Here is a 20,246-nt window from a genome sequence, read left to right on the forward strand (position 1 = left end):
TCAGAATCACAGAATGTTAGGAGTTGGAAAGGACCCCAAAAGATCATTTAATCCTAGAATAGGTCACACAAGAACATGCCCAGGCAGGTTTTTAATGTCTCCAGAGAAGACTCCACAACCTCTCTGGGCAGCCTGTTACAGTGCTCAGCCACCCTCACAGTGAAAAAGTTTTTCCTTATATATTCACACAGAACCTCCTCTGCTCCAGCTTGCACCCATTGCCTTTTGTCCTCTCATTGGGCATCACTGAGAAGAGCCTGGCTCCTGACACTCGCCCTTCACATGTTTATAAACATGAATGAGGTCAACCCTCAGTCTCCTATTCTCCAAGCTAAAAAGACTCAGCCCTGTCAGCCTTTCTTCATAAGGAAGATGTTCCACTCCCTTAATCATCTTTGTGGCTCTGTGCTGGACTCTTTGAAGCAGAATCATAATCAGCTAGGGGAAGAACTGCCTTGAGGAGCAAGATACCAATATATGGTTAAATTAATCAGGAACAGAAATTAAGGCAAGAGAAAATGGTAATATGTTAGGAAAGATGTCTCAAAGTCACGAAATAAAAGAACTAGCCCAAAAAAACCCAAACAAACAAAACAAAACCCCAACACTTATATGCAATCAAATAGATAAAAGTCCATGCAGCCTGGACCAGAGCAGGGAAGTTAAGACATTAGGGTGGAATACAGATTGAAAGAGAGAGCAGATCATGTCCCCTCTTGGTATTAACCATTGGAGCAAAGACAAGAAAACGACTCAAACAGCAGAAAACGTTAGCTGTATCTGGCATGTAGGCATAGACATGGCTGGTTGCGCAAGCTAAAGAAGCTCAACAGCAGATCACGCCGGCCCACCGGCAAGTGAAGCAGCAGCAGAGGAAAAGGCAGCGAGTCAAGCGGCACCTACTTGCCGCAGTAAGGCCGCCGCCGAGAGCGACAGAGAAAACTACGGCCCCGAACGCCCAGGCCGGCCGCCGCCAGCCCTCTGTTGGTGCCAGTTGCCAGGAGACAGGAAAGCCGAACGGGCAAGTCCCCCCGCTCCCTGCCTTGGTACGGCCCGATGCGCCGATGGCCGCGCAGCGCCACAGTGTGGCAGCAGAGGCTGTGGGCAGAAGCCGGTCGCTTCCGCCGCGGGCGGGTAGCAGACGAAGTTCCGTCCCGCCTCTCCACCTCGCGCCGCGCCCCCTCTTGGGCGGGAGCGAGTGCACGCGGGGAGGATGCGGCCGGGCTCGGCCCCCGCGGCGGCGCTGACGGACGTGGTGAGCCCGCCCCCGGGGACCCGCGGGACTGGGGGGGCGGCGGGGCGGAGGACTTGCCCTAGAGGGCTCCCTGGCCGTTTTGCCAACCCCTGAAATGGCCGCGGAGGAGCGGTGTGAGACGCTGCTCCATACTGGAGCGAGCGGGGCGGGCTGGGGGCGGACGTCTGCCCGTCCGCTCTCGGGCGGATGTTCGGCGGCGGCGTTTCGGCCTCCAGTCCTATGGGGCACTCTGGGGGGAGGTGTAGGGGCCCCTCGGGCAGCTTACGATGCGAGGCCGTGTCTGCAGAGCCCAGCTTGTGCCAGACGGTGCGGTGGCACTTCCTGCGCTGCCAGCTTCATCCACCCGCACCGCAGCCCTTCCCCTTCCCCTTCGGGCCCTTAGGGATCTCGGCCTTCAGGGATTTGTCGGCAGACCGCGTCAGCCGTAAGGGGACACGATGAAAAGGCAAAATCCCCTCTTGCACCTTGTGCAGAGCTCTGTTTCATTTACAAATGTTACTATGTTTACGTAATAATTCAAATAACACGTTTCACATCAGCCCAGGCAATTGTTCTATAACATGCTGCCACTCTGGATCCCACACTACAAGACAATAATGTAGGTAACTATGTTACCTAAAATGGTTCAAGATTAAGCTGCCGGAATGAAAACATTAGACATGGCAACTTGTTTTTTTCAGTTCTTGGGAATAAAGTTACAGAAACCTCAAAGTCCTTCACACAAAGCCAGAAGTGTAGATACTCACGCTTTAATCAGGCATGCATTTCTTTCTATATATTTCCCGTTAGACTACTTGTAAGAAAATTAGTCCTATGTTTTGATCCTTTAGTTCATGAGTGATGGTATTGCAGCTGCAAGTTTCCCATAGTTTGTAAAGCAAACACTTTTCCAAAGGGTCTTGGTGTAATTGTTCTTACAGATGTCAGATAGGGGTTTTTTTGAGTGATTGAGGCTGCGCTGTGAAGCATTTTCTCTTGTGGACTGTTAGATTGAGCAATCTCCACACTATTCTGGGCTGTCACCTTTTGTGCCTCTCTGTACTGGCACAACTGTTTGTGTAGCTGTTACATTGACTTTGACTTGGAATTGATCTGGCTGAAAAACTCTCACTAAAATTATGGTTTTCCATGTAGATGAAGTTCGCATTAAAATGTCCACAACAAACAATTGTGAGGACACTGAGCAGGGATTTTGGAAGGGGACCAGCTGGATGGTCTCTGTGCTTGTGTGTCAGATACGAAACTCAGGCTGGGTTCTAGAGGTTGTGTATATCTGGGTTTTTTTTTTCCCCCTCTTCTCTCCTTTCCCTCAAGCTGTTATTTCCTAACCAAGATAAATGCACACTTACAGAGTGCATAATTACCTTTCTGCTCAAATGCTTAGAGCAATCCTTGATTTGCCTGAACTGGAAGAAGAGTCATAGGATGGGAAACATCATATTTGGACCAAATTATTTCTAAGTGGTAAAAGTATAAAATTAAGATTTCCTTATTTAGGTAGGACATGTCTTTTAAGCACTGTGTTTGTGCCAGTACTTACGTAATTGAGGTACTGGCTCAAGCACCTTACGTGCTACTTTGCCACTCATTTTCCTGTTTATTCATTGACCTTTCATACCCTGAGCAGATGCAGTAATTGCCAGGGTGCCTGCAGACTCTAGTGTAATAACCATCAGCTGGAATTTGAGAGAAAGTACATTGAAATAGCCATTAATTTTCATTGCTTCTTTTTCCTCTTTAGGTAATTCTAGAAGCCATGAACATACTCTTTAGAATAAGAGGAGGCTTGGATCTTGCATTTCAACTAGCAACTACTGATGGTGTGTGTAAGACTATAATAGATCTCTTAACATCTATATAAACAACCTTTTTTAATTAACTAGTCATGCTGTTTGTTTTCTTGGCATTTCACCAGATGGTGTTTCTTCCCAAACCCCTTAAGATTCAGTACACAAAATATTATGCTTTCTCTCCATTAATTTTTAGTGAGTCTTTTTTCCATCATATGTTTTTTAATTTAATTTTAATTAAAGTTTAAATTGCCATTTTTAGGTAATTTTATTTCTGTATTTTTCCTACTTAGGGATTTGGTATTGGGATAACTTTTGAGTTTGAATCTAAAGTTGACCTTGAAATTGTAAGCAAGCAGAGAACAACTTGATGACTTCATTTGGTTGTAACAGAATTGTATTAATAATATTGAAGTTGTGGTCCAGTTTTTGTAGAGGAATAGAGAAGATAAACAAGGTAACTAGTTACTGAATTTAGGTGGGATTGGCTACTGCAGTTCCATGGTATAGCAAGGGACTAGACCATGTGGCATTAAAAGACACCTCTAGTCACGCAGTCTTGCAGTAATGTGGCATTCACTTAAAGTCTGTTCATGGCTGTGAGTGGCCATTGAGCTATGTTAGGGCAGTGTGGAAGGAGAGTGTCCTTAGCTCAGCTGTAGCTCCTTCTGCATTTTAAAAGGACATGACTTTACTAGAAACTGACTTCAGTGCTAGAGAACCTTACAAAAGAGGTTGGGCTCATTTCAGTTCATAATGTGGAACAGAAGTATCTGAACAGGTTGGCCTAAATCATAACACATTTTTGTGAATGGCATCCACAGAGAGAGGCTATTTATTTGGCTTTCTTTACAGTGCAGTGAATTTTAGTCACAGTGAAGCAGAGTGGTACTTGGATTGTCCAAGTGCATGGTATTCACACCTGTTAGTGTGTAAATATGGCACACTCTTTTGGAAGGTAGTGAGGTTTTTCTTTTGGAGGATATTTGATTCTCCTAATACTGTAAATTTTACAGACTTTTAGTGCAAAAGTCAACTAATAGTGACAAAATCTAAGTTAAATGCATTAAAGAATTACAGTTCAGCATAGTCTTTGATAGCTTGATAGGCTTTGTATAACTTGTATTCTAAGTAATAGTTTTTAATTTCCTCAGTGAGGAGAACAATGCTGGTAATGTGCAAAAGGTGCCTTATCATATCCAATATTGGTTGAAGTTGTAAAGAGTGGGTGAAACTTAAGAAGTCAAGTCAAGCTCTGAAAGACAGCCATCTACACCAGGAATTCAGGGTATAGCTTAGAGGTTTATTTTGTCCAAAATTCAATCTGCAGCTAGAGTGTAGGCTCTGATTTCCAAAAATCTAGTGGGTTTGGTTTGTATTTCTGAATGATGATAGGAAGTGAGAAATGTGACTCAGGTTTCCAAGGTTTACTCTAAAAGACTAAATGTAGCCATATGTACATAGACGTGTGTATGCAGCTATAGGCTTGATTAAGAATTACTGATGTAAGAATTGACTACAGTGCAGTCTTTTGTAATTCATTCAGCTCTTCTTATTTGACAGCATCTGAAAGGACACTTTTGTCAAGGCAGGTATGAGTATGAATGTTTGAGACAGACCTGCTAAGTAAAATTTATCTCAGTTTTTGTTTACGTAGCTATTTTCTGATTTTAACAGCACTGAACATTTTTATTCCCAGTCAAAATGTACCTTTTGTTTTTAATATACGCCCAGCAGCTCTAAGGAAAGTGAGGGAATTTTCTAGGCTAACTGTATCCTTATTACGTTTCAGAGGCATCAACAAAAAAGGCATTAGGATATGTTTTCAGTGATCTTGCAAACAAACTGTCCTCAGATGTTCTAGTATTAAGAATTTGCCACAGTTCAGTCTATGTGTGGCCTAACAATGGTATGAACACTGTTCCAGAGCTGACTGATGATTCTCCTTGCAAGGAGATAAGACGATTCATACAGTAAGTATATTTAATTACATATATATTTTTCCCCCCTTTTAATGGATTAATTTCATGTTACAGAAATACCTCATACTGTTGATCATTTAGGTTTGATCAAGATGATGAGACCAAACGAAAGCTTGGGAAGAAAAAGGATAAAAAGCTACAAGATACGGTATGTGTCTCACCACACAAAATATATCAGATGACCTATCACCACAGATTTAGATATGCCCTCCCTAGGTCTTTTTGTATGCAGACATTGTCATGACCTAAAGGAATTCTTCTAAAGTCATTGAGAACTCTTCATGAATGCAGAGATCCATCTACAGAAAATCAGCACATAGAAGTTTGTCTTTAATATTACTAGCTGTTTATATAGTCCAAGTATTTAATTAATGAGTTTGATACCAAATACCTACAAATGCTGTTGTACTCTAGTGTCTTTATTCTCTGCAGCAGCAGATAGTCAATATAGACCTCATGTTGGAAATGACATCTTCGTTAGCTGCTTTGGCTCCAGTCATTGAAAGGGACAATAAGGAACACCACTACATAAATATGACATTGCCTGTTGATGTTGTTGTATCTGTTTCTCCAGAGGAAACATGGGGCAAGTAAGTGTTATCCTGAACTTGTACATTTTTCAGCTTATTTTCTGCTTTTTCTTGAAATAATGAAGTAAAGCTGTATCATAAATCAAGTTAATGTTGGTAACTGTTGGCTTTAATAGTCTTGAGATACAATCCTTTTGCTATAAAAAAAAAATAGTTTATTGGTATCTTGATAACTCATAACCATTGCTTAGCAAGGAGATGAGAAAGTCAGAAAAATGTTGTAAAAATTCTTGTAGTATGTGCATGTTGGATGTATTTGAGTCTTTGTAATCTCAGTATTGCATTAGGGGCTGCAGGTAGGTAGGTGAAAGTATAAAACATTAGTCGTCTTCTGTCCTTTTTCCTTGCATTTTTCCATAGGATTTGGCTTCAAAGGATGCTAAATGTGGTAGATGAAATGCAAAAAAAAAATGCATGTAGTCATATAGGTAACTTTTATTTTGGCAGATTCTCCAGATATAAGATATTTGGAGATAAAAGGGTACCTGTACTTTGAGTCACTTGAGAGGTGTTTCTGCATAGAGACATGCTTTGACTACATCACAGTGAGGTTCTGTCTGTGGGAATGAAAGCATGGGAGTAGTAAATTCATCAGAGCAGGTGCAGATATGCATTAAGTACTGTATAACTATCAGAGAAAATGATCCACCATTGCTGTTCTACTTTTTAAATACTCTCCCTTATACTTTGTAGGGTACAAAATCTCCTGGTGAAAGCAATTCACAGGCAATTAACTGACATGGAAAGGTGTATCATGAAATACATGAAGGGAACATCAATTGTGGTACCAGAACAATTTCATTTCATGTTGCCAGGAAATAATCACCTTGTCACAATCTCGTATCCTACAGGTATTTCAGATGATCAGCTGGAAAGTTACAGAAAGGTAAGGCCAACAGATACTAATGGAACCTGACCTTTCTGTCTGTCTTTTTTAGATTGTTCTAACTGGGTGAGTGGTAAAGGGTTTCATTTAGCAATGTAGAATAAATACTAACAGATATTGCTATTTTTAGAATTGATTTTTATTACAACTGAAGCAGTATACTGAATGTGGAAATTAGATTTGTTAAATGTTATTTTATTAGATGTGCCAGATCTCATTTTTGTATGGGGAGGGTAGACACTTTGAAACTCCACAGGAGTTGGTTTACAATGTTTTTATTTAAATTATACTTTCAGTACTGTACTCCTTGAATTTCTTCACTTCCATGGTAGAATATCAGAGTATTTGTAGTGTGTTAATACTTGCAGGCTTTAATATATGTCCTGCAAGGGAGGATTAGGGTTGGGGTTTGTTTTGGTTTCTTTCTCAGCATTGTGTGTTGTTGGGTTTTTTGTTTGCTTGCTTGTTGGGGACGGGGAGGGACTGCTTTTTGTAGCTCACAGCTGATGAGCCTTAGCTAGCATTTGTCTGCTTGCTTTTTACCTTCCTGGTTGTCCCATCTAGAAAAAGGAATATCAATGAGGTGGAAAGATGTTCTGATGTGGCAGTCGTTTCAGACTGAGATGTGTACCCAACAGCCACCAGCTGAGGTCACACAGTTACATATACAAAGAGCAGGGAAAGAATATTCTGCTGCCTTAGAGCTGTACGAGCTGTGGAGGTCTTTCGTTTTCTTTTTCCATGTGAAGTATTACCAAGTATATAAAACCTAATTTATTCCTTGCATTTGCAGAGGCCTCGGGCGCTGTCGGCACATGAAATCTTTCCTGCTCTCTCTCTTCTGTTCTCTTACCCACTGATTGCTAAGTAGCTAATATGGTTGGGTTCAGTGCTGGGTCATCTGCTGCACAAAACTATTCCCTGTGTTACATTATCCCAGATGATCTCATCATTCCTTTCACTCCTGTGGTCTGCAACATAAGACATTATATCTCTTTAAGTGTGTCTGCAATGTCGTAAACAGTGCTTACGAGATTTAAAAATAGACTGAACCTGCTTAATCCCAAGCTCAGTATCTTTACCTTGCCTCAGTGTGTGGTACTTTTATGTCTTCAATATTAGAAGATTATAATTCAGCATGTGTGTCTATACTACACCTTAACAGAAAAGGATTGCAGTTTCATTTAAGGTGTATTTTATTATACTTTCACTCGTGGTATCTTCAGTGGGGCTCCAGCTGCAGATGTTATGTAACAGGACTGTGTAAAATAGTGGGCCCTTTAGATGGGAGCTAAGTCTGCACGTGCTTCCTTTGAAAGGTGAGGTCTAGTAGGAAATATACATGCTGAATGCTAAATTAGGCATATTTTAATACATTAATTTGTCAAACTATGCTGTTGAAATTATGTATTTATTGTTACTTACCATGTGATGTTTCTTTTAATGAAAAACTTGAATTGTGCTCATTTTTCTTTGAACTTGCATGTAGGAATTGCATGGATTGTTCAATCTGCCCTGTGACAGACCATACTTCAAGAGAGCAAATGCTTATCATTTTCCAGATGAACCATATAAAGATGGATATCTCAGAAACCCACATTTACATCTTAGTTCACCTGGTGCAGAGTCTGGCATGGTAATTTTAAATTTAAACATTTATAAGAAAGTACATTTTATTTTTACTGAGATTTGTTATTAAAAGAAGTAATTTAGATAGCCAATACTGTACAGATGAAATAGTGAAGTAACTGACTTGGCCTTTTAAGCAAAAGCATTTAGTGTTTCTCTGCACAAAATGGCATCGCTTTAGCTGTATTTGTCCCAGATAAATTGCTTTTTCTTGGAGAAGGATGGACACATTTTTAGCATGTATTTTAAGTTGCTCAGAACCAGGACAAGAAATTAAAACTGTGACAAAACCAAGGAGTAAATCATGTGCGAATAACAACCCTTCAGTTCTTCCAAATACAATGCAGTTATCCTAACTGACAAGCCATGTGACATCTCTGAAAACTGCCACAAGTGTGATCAGATAATTTGTATTGTCCCTTTCTGTGCAGGTTTATTTAGTACATGGTGTGTATAGCTACCACCACTATATGCAGGATCGGATTGATGACAGCGGCTGGGGCTGTGCCTATCGGTCTTTGCAGACCATCTGTTCATGGTTCAGGCAGCAAGGTTACGTTGATGCACCTATACCAACACACAAGGAAATTCAACAGGTACAGAACATTTAAGCAGATTCATGTTTGTCTAGAAAAGTTTGTATAGATTATTTTTTAAATACCAAACTCAAGTATTTTAAACATTGCTTTTGACTAGCTGGGTATATATTGCCATGCATGTAAACCAGCTTTGTTCGCAGAAAGTGGTGGAGATGCCTAATCTATGTTGTTGATGTTTTTTCTTCTTCATCACGATGTTGCTAAGGCACTGGTTGATGCTGGAGACAAGCCTGCAGCGTTTGTTGGGTCACGGCAATGGATTGGTTCAATTGAGGTGCAGCTTGTTTTGAATCAGCTTTTTGGAATAACTTCAAAAATACTATTTGTCAGGTAAGGATCAATAGCTGCTTAATAGCTCCATAATTATTAAAAAGATTGAAAGCCTTAAAATGCAAATTGCCATTACAATAGATGGGAGAATAAGGATAATAAGAGCAAATATTTTCAGGGTTATTTGTTAATAATCCTGTATTCCTGCCTTGGGCTGTGCTAAGTGCTTATGAATGAAGGCGTTGATAAATTTCTTGCGACCCTGTGGCTTCCAGTTTGCAGTTGCTGTAAATTGCCTAATGATATGTAAATTGACCTGGAATCCAGCCTATTCCTTTGCACCACAGCTACAATTTTTGAAGCAGGCAGAGCCTGGCAGCCATAACGAGCTGAGTGCACTGACAGGAAATTATTACTTTGTCCACAGAGCCAACCTGTCAATTCAGGATGGATGCAAATAACTGAGCAGCCTGGAAATAGTGTTCTCTTTTTTGGGTTTGTGTGACAGATAAAACAAGGGATTTGTTTCAATGCTGACAATCTGACACTCGTAGGCAGTAAAAAACCCTACAAATATACTTGGGAGAAAAGGAATGATGGTTCATTTTTCAGAAGTAAAAGTACCAAGCACACTAACAAATTCCTGAACATTTTATGATAAATAAAATCATGAGATAAAGAATACATACTGACTTAGTGTGTCTGAAAATTCTTCTCAAACAAAATACCACTCATGAGCTATGTTAACTTATAGTATCTACTGTAGAATCTCCTCTAAAAAAGCCTGTGACCATGGCAATGGTGATTCTTAATAGCAGGAAAATAGTTCAGTTCTTCAATTCTTTGTAAAGTTTTATACAGCCAGTTTTAATCTTTTTCTTTGTTCCAGAGCTTACATTTGCAGATGATCCACCTATTATTTATAGCAGCTGTGGCAGGCTTTGCCAGTATGAAGGGTTTTTATCCCTGAACCTAAGAATATTCCTTTGTGAACAGGATAGAACTGCTCATAGTGCTGCTACAAAGGGAAGCACCAGTGTTTTTCAGGATTATAAGCAGCCAACATCACTAACATGCTGATAAGAAATGTCATGCATCTTTTTCAGCTGCTCACAGGCAGTGGATAGCATTATTGTCTTGAACTTATTTTTAGGTAGCACTTCAAACTCTGCATGGGAGTAAGACTTCACAGCTGCACCAGCAGTTATTGTAAATGTGCTGTTTCCCCATGTCCCAGCTTTGTAGTCTGCCTGCATTTAATCCATCTCCAGAAACTGGAGAAGCAGGCATGCAGGGTTTCTTTGGGTTTTCAAAAGGTTAACCACTATATGAAGAAATACAAAGACAAGATTTAAAAAAATGTCTCTATTGATTTCCTTGCGTAGCTTCTATCACCACTTTTGGGAGGACTGTGTTCTAAGGGGAATGAGAGTCTCCATCAGACATAGGTCTACAATCTGAGTCCTAGAGTACATGCACCTATTGCAGGTGTTCCTTTTTCTTCCACGTAGACTACTTTTGTCCATGGTTGATCCCCATAGTTGAAAAGGAAAGAGATAATAACAAAGATGGGCTCAGTGATACTTTGAGCAGACTACTGTCATTTGAGATTTGTTTTTGTAATTATTTTTTTAAAGCCAGGCTGGGTATGAGTACTGCAGTTGCTTTTGCATTTACAGCAGAGATCTGCCTTAAGAGACGTCATTATTATAAACATACCTTTACCAACACCTTATTCTTTTGTTCTTTCTGCTGAAGTTCTGTTAGTTCAGATCTCCCCTCACTGGCAGAGGTAGCCAGTCTGGTGTTCAGCCACTCAGAGGGAGCTGTTGAGGTTTAACAGCTGTCCCTACTGTGGGAGGCAAGCTGCAGACACCTTATAGACTGAGTGACTCCAGGTGTCTCAGTGTAACTGGGCTTAAGCAGATTCATTGGTCTAACCAGAATCTCTAAGTCACTTGAAAAAAACTCTTCCAGTTTATCCCAGGATGTTTACACAGGAAAACACTAAGTGACTCTCTACTTGGTTATTGAGTATAATGGACAACTGGAGAAGTAAGCCTAGTGAGGATGACAAATCACTTGTTTTCTTTCATAGCCAGGGTTCTGAACTAGCATTGCAGGGAAGAGAGCTTGCTAATCATTTCAAGACTGAAGGAACTCCAATTATGATTGGTAAGTGCTGGAATACTGAAGGATGCCAGTGAAAGTGCATGGCCTCCCTATGCTGAATTTAATTAGAATTCGTTCAGTTTAAGGTACAAGAGTTAATCAAAACTCTAAATGAATTAACAGTTGTGCTTTTCCCCAGGGAGCCTGGAAAACGATACAATTTAGTCTGGCTGCCATCTTCTGCTCTGCAAAGGAGCAGAAGTTCTACAGTTCCTCAAAGAGTAGTGTTTATTTGGTTTCTGAGAGAAGGGTATTATCCAATTCTTTTTAAGACCAGTTCTAATAATCACAAATGCTGGTAACATAAGAAATGCAATTTGTAAGAGCACTGTAACTTTAATTGAACTATTTTAATTTTAGCAATTTCCACAATCTGTATTCAGCACTTCTACAAGATAGTGTAACTCTTTCAAATTACAGGTGCCAGAAGTCCAGATTGTGGTATCAAATATTCTTGGCCTGTCAGCAGCCTATTCATCTGCATCTCAAGAATTTAGAATGCTGTAATAAAAATCCTTCCTTGTAATGCTCTCTTGTAGATTGGTTTAATTTTTTTGTTGTTGTTGGAGAAGCAGAGGAGGTTGGGTTTTGACGTGAGTTTTAGGTATTTTTTTTCTTGTGTTCTTCTGGTGTTCTTGCCAGTTTTGTCTGTTGTGTTGCAGTCATTACTACACTATCTCAAAGACATAAACTCCTCATGCCGTCTGAAAGAAACACACAGAAACTGACGTGTGGCCAGCACATCAAATTCTCCCTCTTTGCCATTTGCAGGCTAGAGAAAGAGGAGTTGGAAGTTACTGCTCTGTCCCTAATATCCATTGATGAAACTTCGTAGAAAACAGATCACCTTTATCTAGAAATTCTGATTTCTGTTCTAATTATAGTCCTTTTACCAGCAGAAAGTTTTTTGGATTCCTTTTGTATGTAAGTTTATTTAGAGAAGAAGTGATGAAAAAGGTGTTTGAAATATTCCTGACTTTGTCAGGTGGAAAGTGTTGAGGATTTAACCTGCTTTACTGACATGGAAAAAAAAATTGTAAAGCGAATTCTCTAGTTGTAGAAAGTGAAGTACTCTTCCCTAGTTGTAGTAAAGATATGCTTAATAATGTGAAGAATCATATGTAGGACAGCTTCAGAATCATTTTGATAACCAAGCTAGACTGTTAAAGTGTTGATGTACTTTTGTTTTGGGCTTGCACATTTAGCCAGTCTCAGTGGTGAATTATTAGCAATTTGTGTTCCTCCCTCCCATTTTAGGTGGAGGTGTTTTGGCTCACACAATATTAGGAGTGGCTTGGAATGAGATTACAGGACACATAAAATACTTGATTCTAGACCCACATTATACTGGAGGAGAAGATCTGCACGTTATTTTGGAAAAGGTGAGGCTTGATGCACATGCATATATATAGATATATATACACACACACACATATGTATATGCATGTATTTCAGCATTAAATAACAGCTAAATACACATTGACTGTTCTATGGCTTCTCCATTCCTTCTGCAGGAAGCATCGATCCCCATTAACCTGATTATGCTTACACATATAAGTATGCTACTTATTATTGGTTTCTGAAACTCAGGGTCTTTGGAGAAGATATATGGGGTCAGCAGCTACTTAAGGAACATTTCTTTGTACTAAAACAGGTTTTAATTTCTCTCAATTAAAGCATCCCCTGTTTTACCCAGTAGTGGATGCAATGAATGTGTTTGGTATTTTGAACAGATCAGAAAAATCTGTTCAAACTGCAAAGTGCTGTTAGTGAAGCAGAGAAGATGTTTATTTAAAAACTTAAAAAAAAAATCCCATGCTAGGCATTTGCAGATCAGGCCTTGAACTAAGTTTAAACAGCAGGTACTGAGCTGTTTTGAAAATTGGTGAAACTCTAAAGAACTAAAGAGCATGTAATGTTATATCTATATCAAAAGGGGTGACAACACATTATGAAAGTGTCAGAAATGTAAACTCTGAAAGGAGCTAAATCATCCTATAGGTGTTAAGTAATCAATTTCTTATAGGTGTTAAGTAATCAATTTGTTTGTGTCCTTCACATTAAGTTGCAAATAATAATGTTTATTTTCCTGTCTTATTGGATACCCTTGAGTTGGGCCCAACTAGAAAAGCTGTCAGATATTTTCCTAGTCCTATAATGATCAAAGCCTGAATTGAATACAGTAAGAAACCATTTCCAAACAACGTATAGAACCAAAAGACATTGGAAGCACAAAGAGTTCAGGAATGGTCCAAGAGAATAAAACACATGCAGAACCCCCTTGCCTCACTGAAAGTGTCAGAGGAGAGGAGGAACTCTGAAGGACTCTTAAGTTTGCATCTTTTTCCTTGAAAAACACTTTATCTAACTATGAGGTGTTCTGCAAAATCAAGACCTTAGTTAAGCTTATCTGCTAAATCATGATCAACAGCACACTTTGTGGTATGAAGGACTCTGATTTGCTCTCAGATATCAACTACTGCCAAAGATGACAAAGATTTAAGACAAGAAATGCAAACTGTGAGGACAATAGAGTTTCAGAATAATTAGTCTCTCTAACTGCAGAAGGTAGTGAGAAGTGTGTATGTGTGTACAACTACCTTTTTAGGAACTGAGCTGTGGTGGGGAGGAAGTGGGAGAGAAACTCTTGATGCGCTTCCAGGCATGTAGAGAACTTTCTGAGACTTGTGTCATTGCATTCTATAGGTGTTTGAAAAGAATTTGCAGATAAGCTTATCTTAAAATTTGTAATGTAAATTAGATGCAATAGTGGCAGATAAGAAAACTAGAATTTGTAGTAGATTTAAACATTATTTTGCTTTTCTTGCACAGGGCTGGTGTGGATGGAAGGGCCCAGAGTTTTGGAACAAGGACGCCTATTACAATCTCTGCCTACCTCAACGACCCAAAACCATTTAAATTCCCCTCTTATGCTAGAACATGCTAAGCCAGAATACTAGCTGATCTAGATACTACTGTCATGTTATTTATCAAAATAATGCTTTAAGTCAATCAGAACCCAGCAGAAGCAGAACTGCTGCTTGAGAGATTTAAATTAAGAATTATTTTTTTGAAATTAAACCCCTAGAAGTAGGAGTTGTCTGCTGTGAACTGTACTTCTTACTTTTATTAAGTAGCTAAAGATCTCTCCTTTTGGCTACAGCAACTTGTATGTTTATACAGCAGTTTTTGTTAAAGTCTTACAGGCTAAATGCCCAATACTTTTATGGAATTCTCCCTTGTGAAAAAAAGATGAACTGTCCTTTACCTTTCAGGTTGCTTTTAGCCAGCTCTCTTGTGCTCTATGAATCTGTTCAAAGCTCCTGGGACTGCTGATAACAGCATTTTAGATGCTGACTGGGATTAAAGTGGCTATGTGGACTGAATTTTATGAACTTTGTTCTTATATTTACACAGAAAAAAATGAGAGAATGATTTGTTATGCACTCATTTATTTATAGCTGTATGAATACAACTGTTCTGGAAAAAAACAATCCAAGCTTCTTCTGTAAGAAGTAAAAATAAACTAGCTTTCCTCCTTCTCAGAAGGAGACCCTGTACCAGCATACACATCTGGCTGCTCAGTGCCTAGTCCAGTCACCTTTCTTCAGACTCTGGATTCTCCTCAATTTCATTTTGGGATTACAAACTGTTTCTTTTGTCAGCTACAAGACAAGTTGTGTCACATGGGCGAACAAGAATAGTAGCTATTCCATGACTACAAGTATCCATCTATGTTAAAGTAGCCATTTCAGTGGCATTCTCCATGTGCTATTTTCGGAAAGACCATAACCTTAAATACCTAGGCAAGTTGATCCTTACTAACACGATTCTAAATCAATCTGCTATGTATCTAACACCAAATTTGCTTAAATTAAAAACATTTTTTAAAAAAATAAAACTATTCTGAACTCCAGTAAACCAACACTATTACACACCATCTGATCTTCTCCTCTTCCTACTTACAGATCTGCTGCTTTCACTTCCTTGTTTCAGTCCAGCAGGATCTTCTCTCAGCAAGCCATGTCTATCACTTAGGGAGTCCCCAGACTCTCCTCTCAGTTTCATTGTCTGTGTGTGCTGAGTTGTTATGAGGAACTTGGCACATTCCAGAAAGCCACAGGCCAGTGCAAGGTCTGCTGCTGTTTGTCCACTGTTGTTGCACAAGCTGAAACACACAATTGACAATAATCATTCAAGTAAATTGAAATACATGTTACGACAGAGATACAAAAACAAGCACAAGAGAATCAATACCGAGAAGGCTTGTCAAGGATAGCATGGAGGGCTGGTATTAAATGCAACAAGGAATCATTATTTCATTATTTCAAATTTGTCATCAGACTATGACTGGCTTAGCGTATCAGAAAGGCAAGAGGAAGGTGAGCACAACATTAGTCAGAAAGGAAAACAAACAAGGGGAACTTGTCATCAAGAATATTCTCTTAGCAGTTACTAGAGGTCTTTAACATGGAACTAAACAGCGTATGGTCTACACCACTGTGGTGTTTATGGCAGTTTTTAATACTGCTCCTCTGATTCTAGCCATGCTACACTTACAGTCTTAGCATGAACACTGCACAAGAAAAAATGTACAGTAGACACATCTCCTTTGACAATGAAATGACTAAATGTAGCTCGACTTACTCAATTTTGGCATCACCAGCAACAAGAACAGCAAGACATTCCAAACTCCCAACTTTAGCTGCTTTATGAATCGGGGCTTCTCCAAGGCAATCCTAAAACAATTTATATATAGCAGTAATTTGAATGAAGGGCAATAGGATGAAGTTACCTTGTTTTTCAACATGCCTGTTTACAGAGTGTTCCTCTCTATACCAGTCTGCCACGAGAGAGATTAATGGAGTATTAGCTATTAGAATGGACTTGATAACTGCCATTGTTTAGTGTATTCATCACAACAAAGCAGCTTACTGTCCCTTGCAATACTCACTGTTTAACCTTTACCTTCTAAAAGATTATTTACACAGAATACGCTGCACACCGATTAGCAGCCTCTTTCAGCACCACTCAGGGATTGCTGTGACCAACAGCTTGCTTTTACCACTCAGAGGTATAAGCAAATTAAATTCTACAGCTAAAGGAAGAATCCTTATGTTTTCTGGAAGTAGGGGCAAAAATTCAACAGAAAAAGGAATGCTCATTTGTGTATAAGAATTAAGTTCTTTAGGTATCTGCATGCAGCACTCTAAGTGTAAAAATTGCATTATACACAATAAAGGCATAATCACTAACATAGTAAACACTATACATAGTGAATGCAATCACGAAGGCAATATAGGCAGGATTTCTGGTTTATGCTAGTAAAAAGTTAAAATACACAGATACCTCATGCCATGCAAGTGTGTGTATAAAACCTCTCTTAAATAAGTATTATAAATTGGATCTACTGACATGCCCAATTAGATGTGAGAGGCACAAACGTGCTGTATTTTTACCTGTTGGTTCAAATTTGCTCCTGTCTGCAGTTGCCAAAGTAGGAAAAAAGCTTCACCCCCACAAGCAGCCAAATGAGCTGGCGACTGACCAAAGGCATCCTCAGGTGCATTCACACTGGTTCCTGCCTCAAACAGATTGCTGAAGCCACCAGACTAAAACAAGATACCAACAACGAAAAAGCACACTGTTACTGCCAGTCTGAGTTAACCACCGAAAGTTTGGAAGTGCATCATAGCTGAAAGCAACCCCCTCCCAAAGCACTGGGCATTTATGTTCCTTGAGACTGCCCTTTTAAAAACCAAAGCAACCCAACACGACTTTTCGGCTCTTACTCCTTTAGCTAGAAATCGGCAGTGCACCAACACGCGCAGCAGCAACTCCAGGCAAACTACACTACACACTGCTCCCGGTAAGGCAGAACCGACAGTCTTCACCTCTGAACTGCAATCCGGCACCAACATTGCCTCCGTCCCGTGTTGCACGCCCGACTGCCGCGGCTCCGGACTGACAGCGAGGCGCGGCAAGGTGCTGTCGCCGCTTGCCGCGCCCCGCCAGCTGGGGCGGAGGGGGAGCCCCCGGCCGCGGCACGTACGCAGGCCCGGCGACGGGCGGGAGGCTCGGCGGGGGTGCTGGGGGCGGGGGGGCGGCCATGGCGCGCGGGGCGGCCCGGCACGTCCTGCACACCCCGCGCAGGCCCGGGAGAGGCTCCCCTCCCGCCCGGCCTCCCCCCGGGGCCCTCTCCCACCGGGGCCGTCGCGGGGAGCGAGGGCCGGGCCGCGGTAACTCCTGCCGTGGTGGTCACCAAGGGACACCTGGTGTCGGCCGCAACGCGGCTCCGCTGACTAAGCGCGCCGCACGGCAGGCAGGCAGGCAGGCACGCCACTCGCTTGCTTTGTGCTGCCAAGCGCGACTTCAATGGCTCTGCCAGCGTACCCTAACGATGGCTTGCAACGACGACATCAGGACAGCCTTGCATCTAGGAATAATAATAATAATAATAATAATAATAATAATAATAATAATAATAATAATAATAATAATAATAATAATAATAATAATAATAATAATAATAAAGCAAGCTCTACTCAGCAGAAAGAAACCCTGTTATCTTCCTCCCCCAGCTTTGCCACTAGGTTAAGGAAACTACCCAGGCACGACAGGTTCAGCCACCTGCGACACTCAAGCATCTAGCGTGTAGGTCACAGCAAGTCCATCACCAGTATGAGCAGGGCTGGTTACAGGTAAGAGCCCAATGTCAGACTCTTACTAGAACTGTTTGGCCACATTAACATTTGTCTCAGTCCTTCAATAAAGACTTGCACTGAAAATGGTTCAAAAATTAATCAAAAGTTTTAATTTATTAAAAAGACATACAAGAGATTTGGGACTGCTGGTGATAAATGCACTAACTGCGAGTGATTGAGCTCTAGTTAAGAAATCCCAGGTAACATCCAGTTAAGTCAGAAATGCAAGACTGCACAACAGTGCAAATACAAATCAGGAATGCAACAGAAGTGCAGCCATATATTGAAAGTGCAGTTCTTGCCAAGAAAGGTGTCCCTGTCTTGGGTGAAGGAAAAGGAGCACAGCCCCGTCAACCATCCCCGTCGATGCTAAATCCACAATCTTTCCCTTCTGAGAGAGATGTTCCTCTTGTGAGGTACTCTAGCCTTCAAAATCTATTTTGCAGCTTCCTCGCCTCATTAGGTTCAGCTAAAACAGGGCTGTCTTATCTTCACAAGGCTCTCTCCTTCAGCTGCCTGTAAGGCCAGCTCCATGAATCTCCATTCCCAGACACAACACAAACATCTCTTGGTTGTAAGCATCTCAACCTCTCTCCCAAAGCAGGGTAAATTAACTTGCGCTCTTGTCACAGCGAGCTGGGCAGTTATCCCACAACGCGGTGGAGATGGCAGAGCTCAGAACTGCCTACTGCTCTGCTCAAAACAAATTTGCAAAACCTGAATTTTTACTTTCATGTCCTTGAGCACTGAATATCCCACTGAGGGTCAGATGGACCATATGGGCCAAGGTCACAACCAAAATTTCCACCCATAAACTGATCTGTGCTGGAAACTAGAACCAGCTACAGCCACACTCAAAGGCAGTTACCATCAAAAAGACTTGTTTGGAATCTATTTTGAACATGGTGGCAGTGACATCACACAGTGAAATGTGCTATACCCTCACAGAGCCTTAGTATTCAGTGTCTATAGCTACTGGGAAAGGCAGGATGGAAGATGTGAATGCCCCTGTGCAGAGAAACCACAGTCCCCATCACTGACCACTCTGAGTTTTCAAAACAAACTGCGTAACTTCATTTAATTCAGACTTTGTTCAGATCATGTTTAAAAGAAACTGCCTATCCTTTCCATGCTGTAAAATCCAGTTTTACAGAGGATTTCATTACCAGCAATCATGCATTACAATTAAAAGCCTGAAGACAAGTGAAAAGCATCTCTAGCCAGTGTCCAAGGCATACAATTCTGTTTCCTTACTCCTACAGTATTTCCATCTGTGTCAGATGCCTACATGTTTGTTATGGAAATTACTCGTAATCACTGCCATCATTTTGAAAAAAAGAAAATCAAAAGCAATGTGTTTATAAAAAGAAATCCTGTGTTTTTGATAAACAGTGTTAAGGGGAAAGAAGCCTAACAGTGTTCCTATAGGAGATATAATTCTGAAATAAATGCATAGACATTATGACAATTACCTCCTGCTCTTCCCTTGGGAAAGTAAATATAAAATTACTGAAGTAATAGACTATGAACATAGTCAGCATCATTTTTAAAGGTGCTGAAATCCAGGTAAACAAGCAGCATATCAGTTCAGCAGAATAATTTAGGTGACAGTTCTCACCTCACCTTTCATATGTAACAAAATACACCTTTATAATTACCAAATGTGGGTGTTTTTCTTGAACAGCCAGCCAAGCAAATAAGTTCCTAAGCAAATGCAAGCCCTACACATCTACCTATGCATTGTTAGAGATTAAACACCTCTTGCACAGATGCCAGAAACCCGCCATCAGTGTTTTTGCAACTACAGACTCTTCTGAAAACACAGCTATCCAGAAATAGCTTAAGACTAGTCATGGATAACCCAAAAGGTTAAAGACCTTCCCTCCTTATGCTACCTCGGCAATTCATAGGTTTGAAGTTGCACCTGAAGAATCCCATCTTTCCAGTCCAACCACCTGCACAACTCACATCCTGCCAGCCGCAACTCTCTTCAAATTCCTAACTAATTCTTGTTTATGTCATATTTTGCTCACCTCATTAGCACCTGCAAAACTCTTCTGCCTCTGAATAACTGATACTTGTGCTGGTTATAAACACAGATGGAACCCTTTTTATGGCCCAGCTCAAGTGCGACTTAAGGGCTTTCTGAATACAGCTGTTCTGGAACATAATTCACTTGACATTCCTCTGTGCTTCCTATCTTAGACCACACATCCTGCATAGCTATATAAAAAAAAAAAAATAGTAGCCCTAATAAATGTGTGTCACTAATGGGATAAAGCAAGTGAGCTGTTGAATCTCACACCTGTCAGCATCAAAACCACAAATGCAGCTCAGATTTAACTGCCTTTGCCAAAGGTTATTGTTGC

General features: G+C 40.6%; 2 protein-coding genes across 2 annotated transcripts; one reads left to right on the plus strand and one right to left on the minus strand.

The window, feature by feature from the left end:
• Nucleotides 1–1,213: 1,213 nt before the first annotated feature.
• On the plus strand, nucleotides 1,214–14,551 carry UFSP2 (UFM1 specific peptidase 2). The gene is made up of 12 exons (XM_054383059.1): nucleotides 1,214–1,255; nucleotides 2,997–3,075; nucleotides 4,838–5,018; nucleotides 5,109–5,175; nucleotides 5,460–5,617; nucleotides 6,311–6,503; nucleotides 7,993–8,139; nucleotides 8,564–8,728; nucleotides 8,937–9,061; nucleotides 11,100–11,176; nucleotides 12,431–12,555; nucleotides 14,006–14,551. The coding sequence occupies exons 1-12, from the start codon at nucleotides 1,214–1,216 to the stop codon at nucleotides 14,090–14,092; spliced, it is 1,446 nt and encodes a 481-aa protein (XP_054239034.1). The 3' UTR covers nucleotides 14,093–14,551.
• A 539-nt stretch (nucleotides 14,552–15,090) lies between these two features.
• ANKRD37 (ankyrin repeat domain 37) lies at nucleotides 15,091–17,094 on the minus strand. The gene is made up of 4 exons (XM_054383233.1): nucleotides 17,068–17,094; nucleotides 16,633–16,785; nucleotides 15,821–15,912; nucleotides 15,091–15,341 (listed from the first exon to the last, which is right to left on the minus strand). The coding sequence occupies exons 1-4, from the start codon at nucleotides 17,092–17,094 to the stop codon at nucleotides 15,104–15,106; spliced, it is 510 nt and encodes a 169-aa protein (XP_054239208.1). The 3' UTR covers nucleotides 15,091–15,103.
• Between the last annotated feature and the right edge of the window lie 3,152 nt (nucleotides 17,095–20,246).

The sequence above is a fragment of the Indicator indicator genome, chromosome 8, assembly GCF_027791375.1.
Source record: "Indicator indicator isolate 239-I01 chromosome 8, UM_Iind_1.1, whole genome shotgun sequence".
Lineage (NCBI taxonomy): Eukaryota > Metazoa > Chordata > Aves > Piciformes > Indicatoridae > Indicator > Indicator indicator.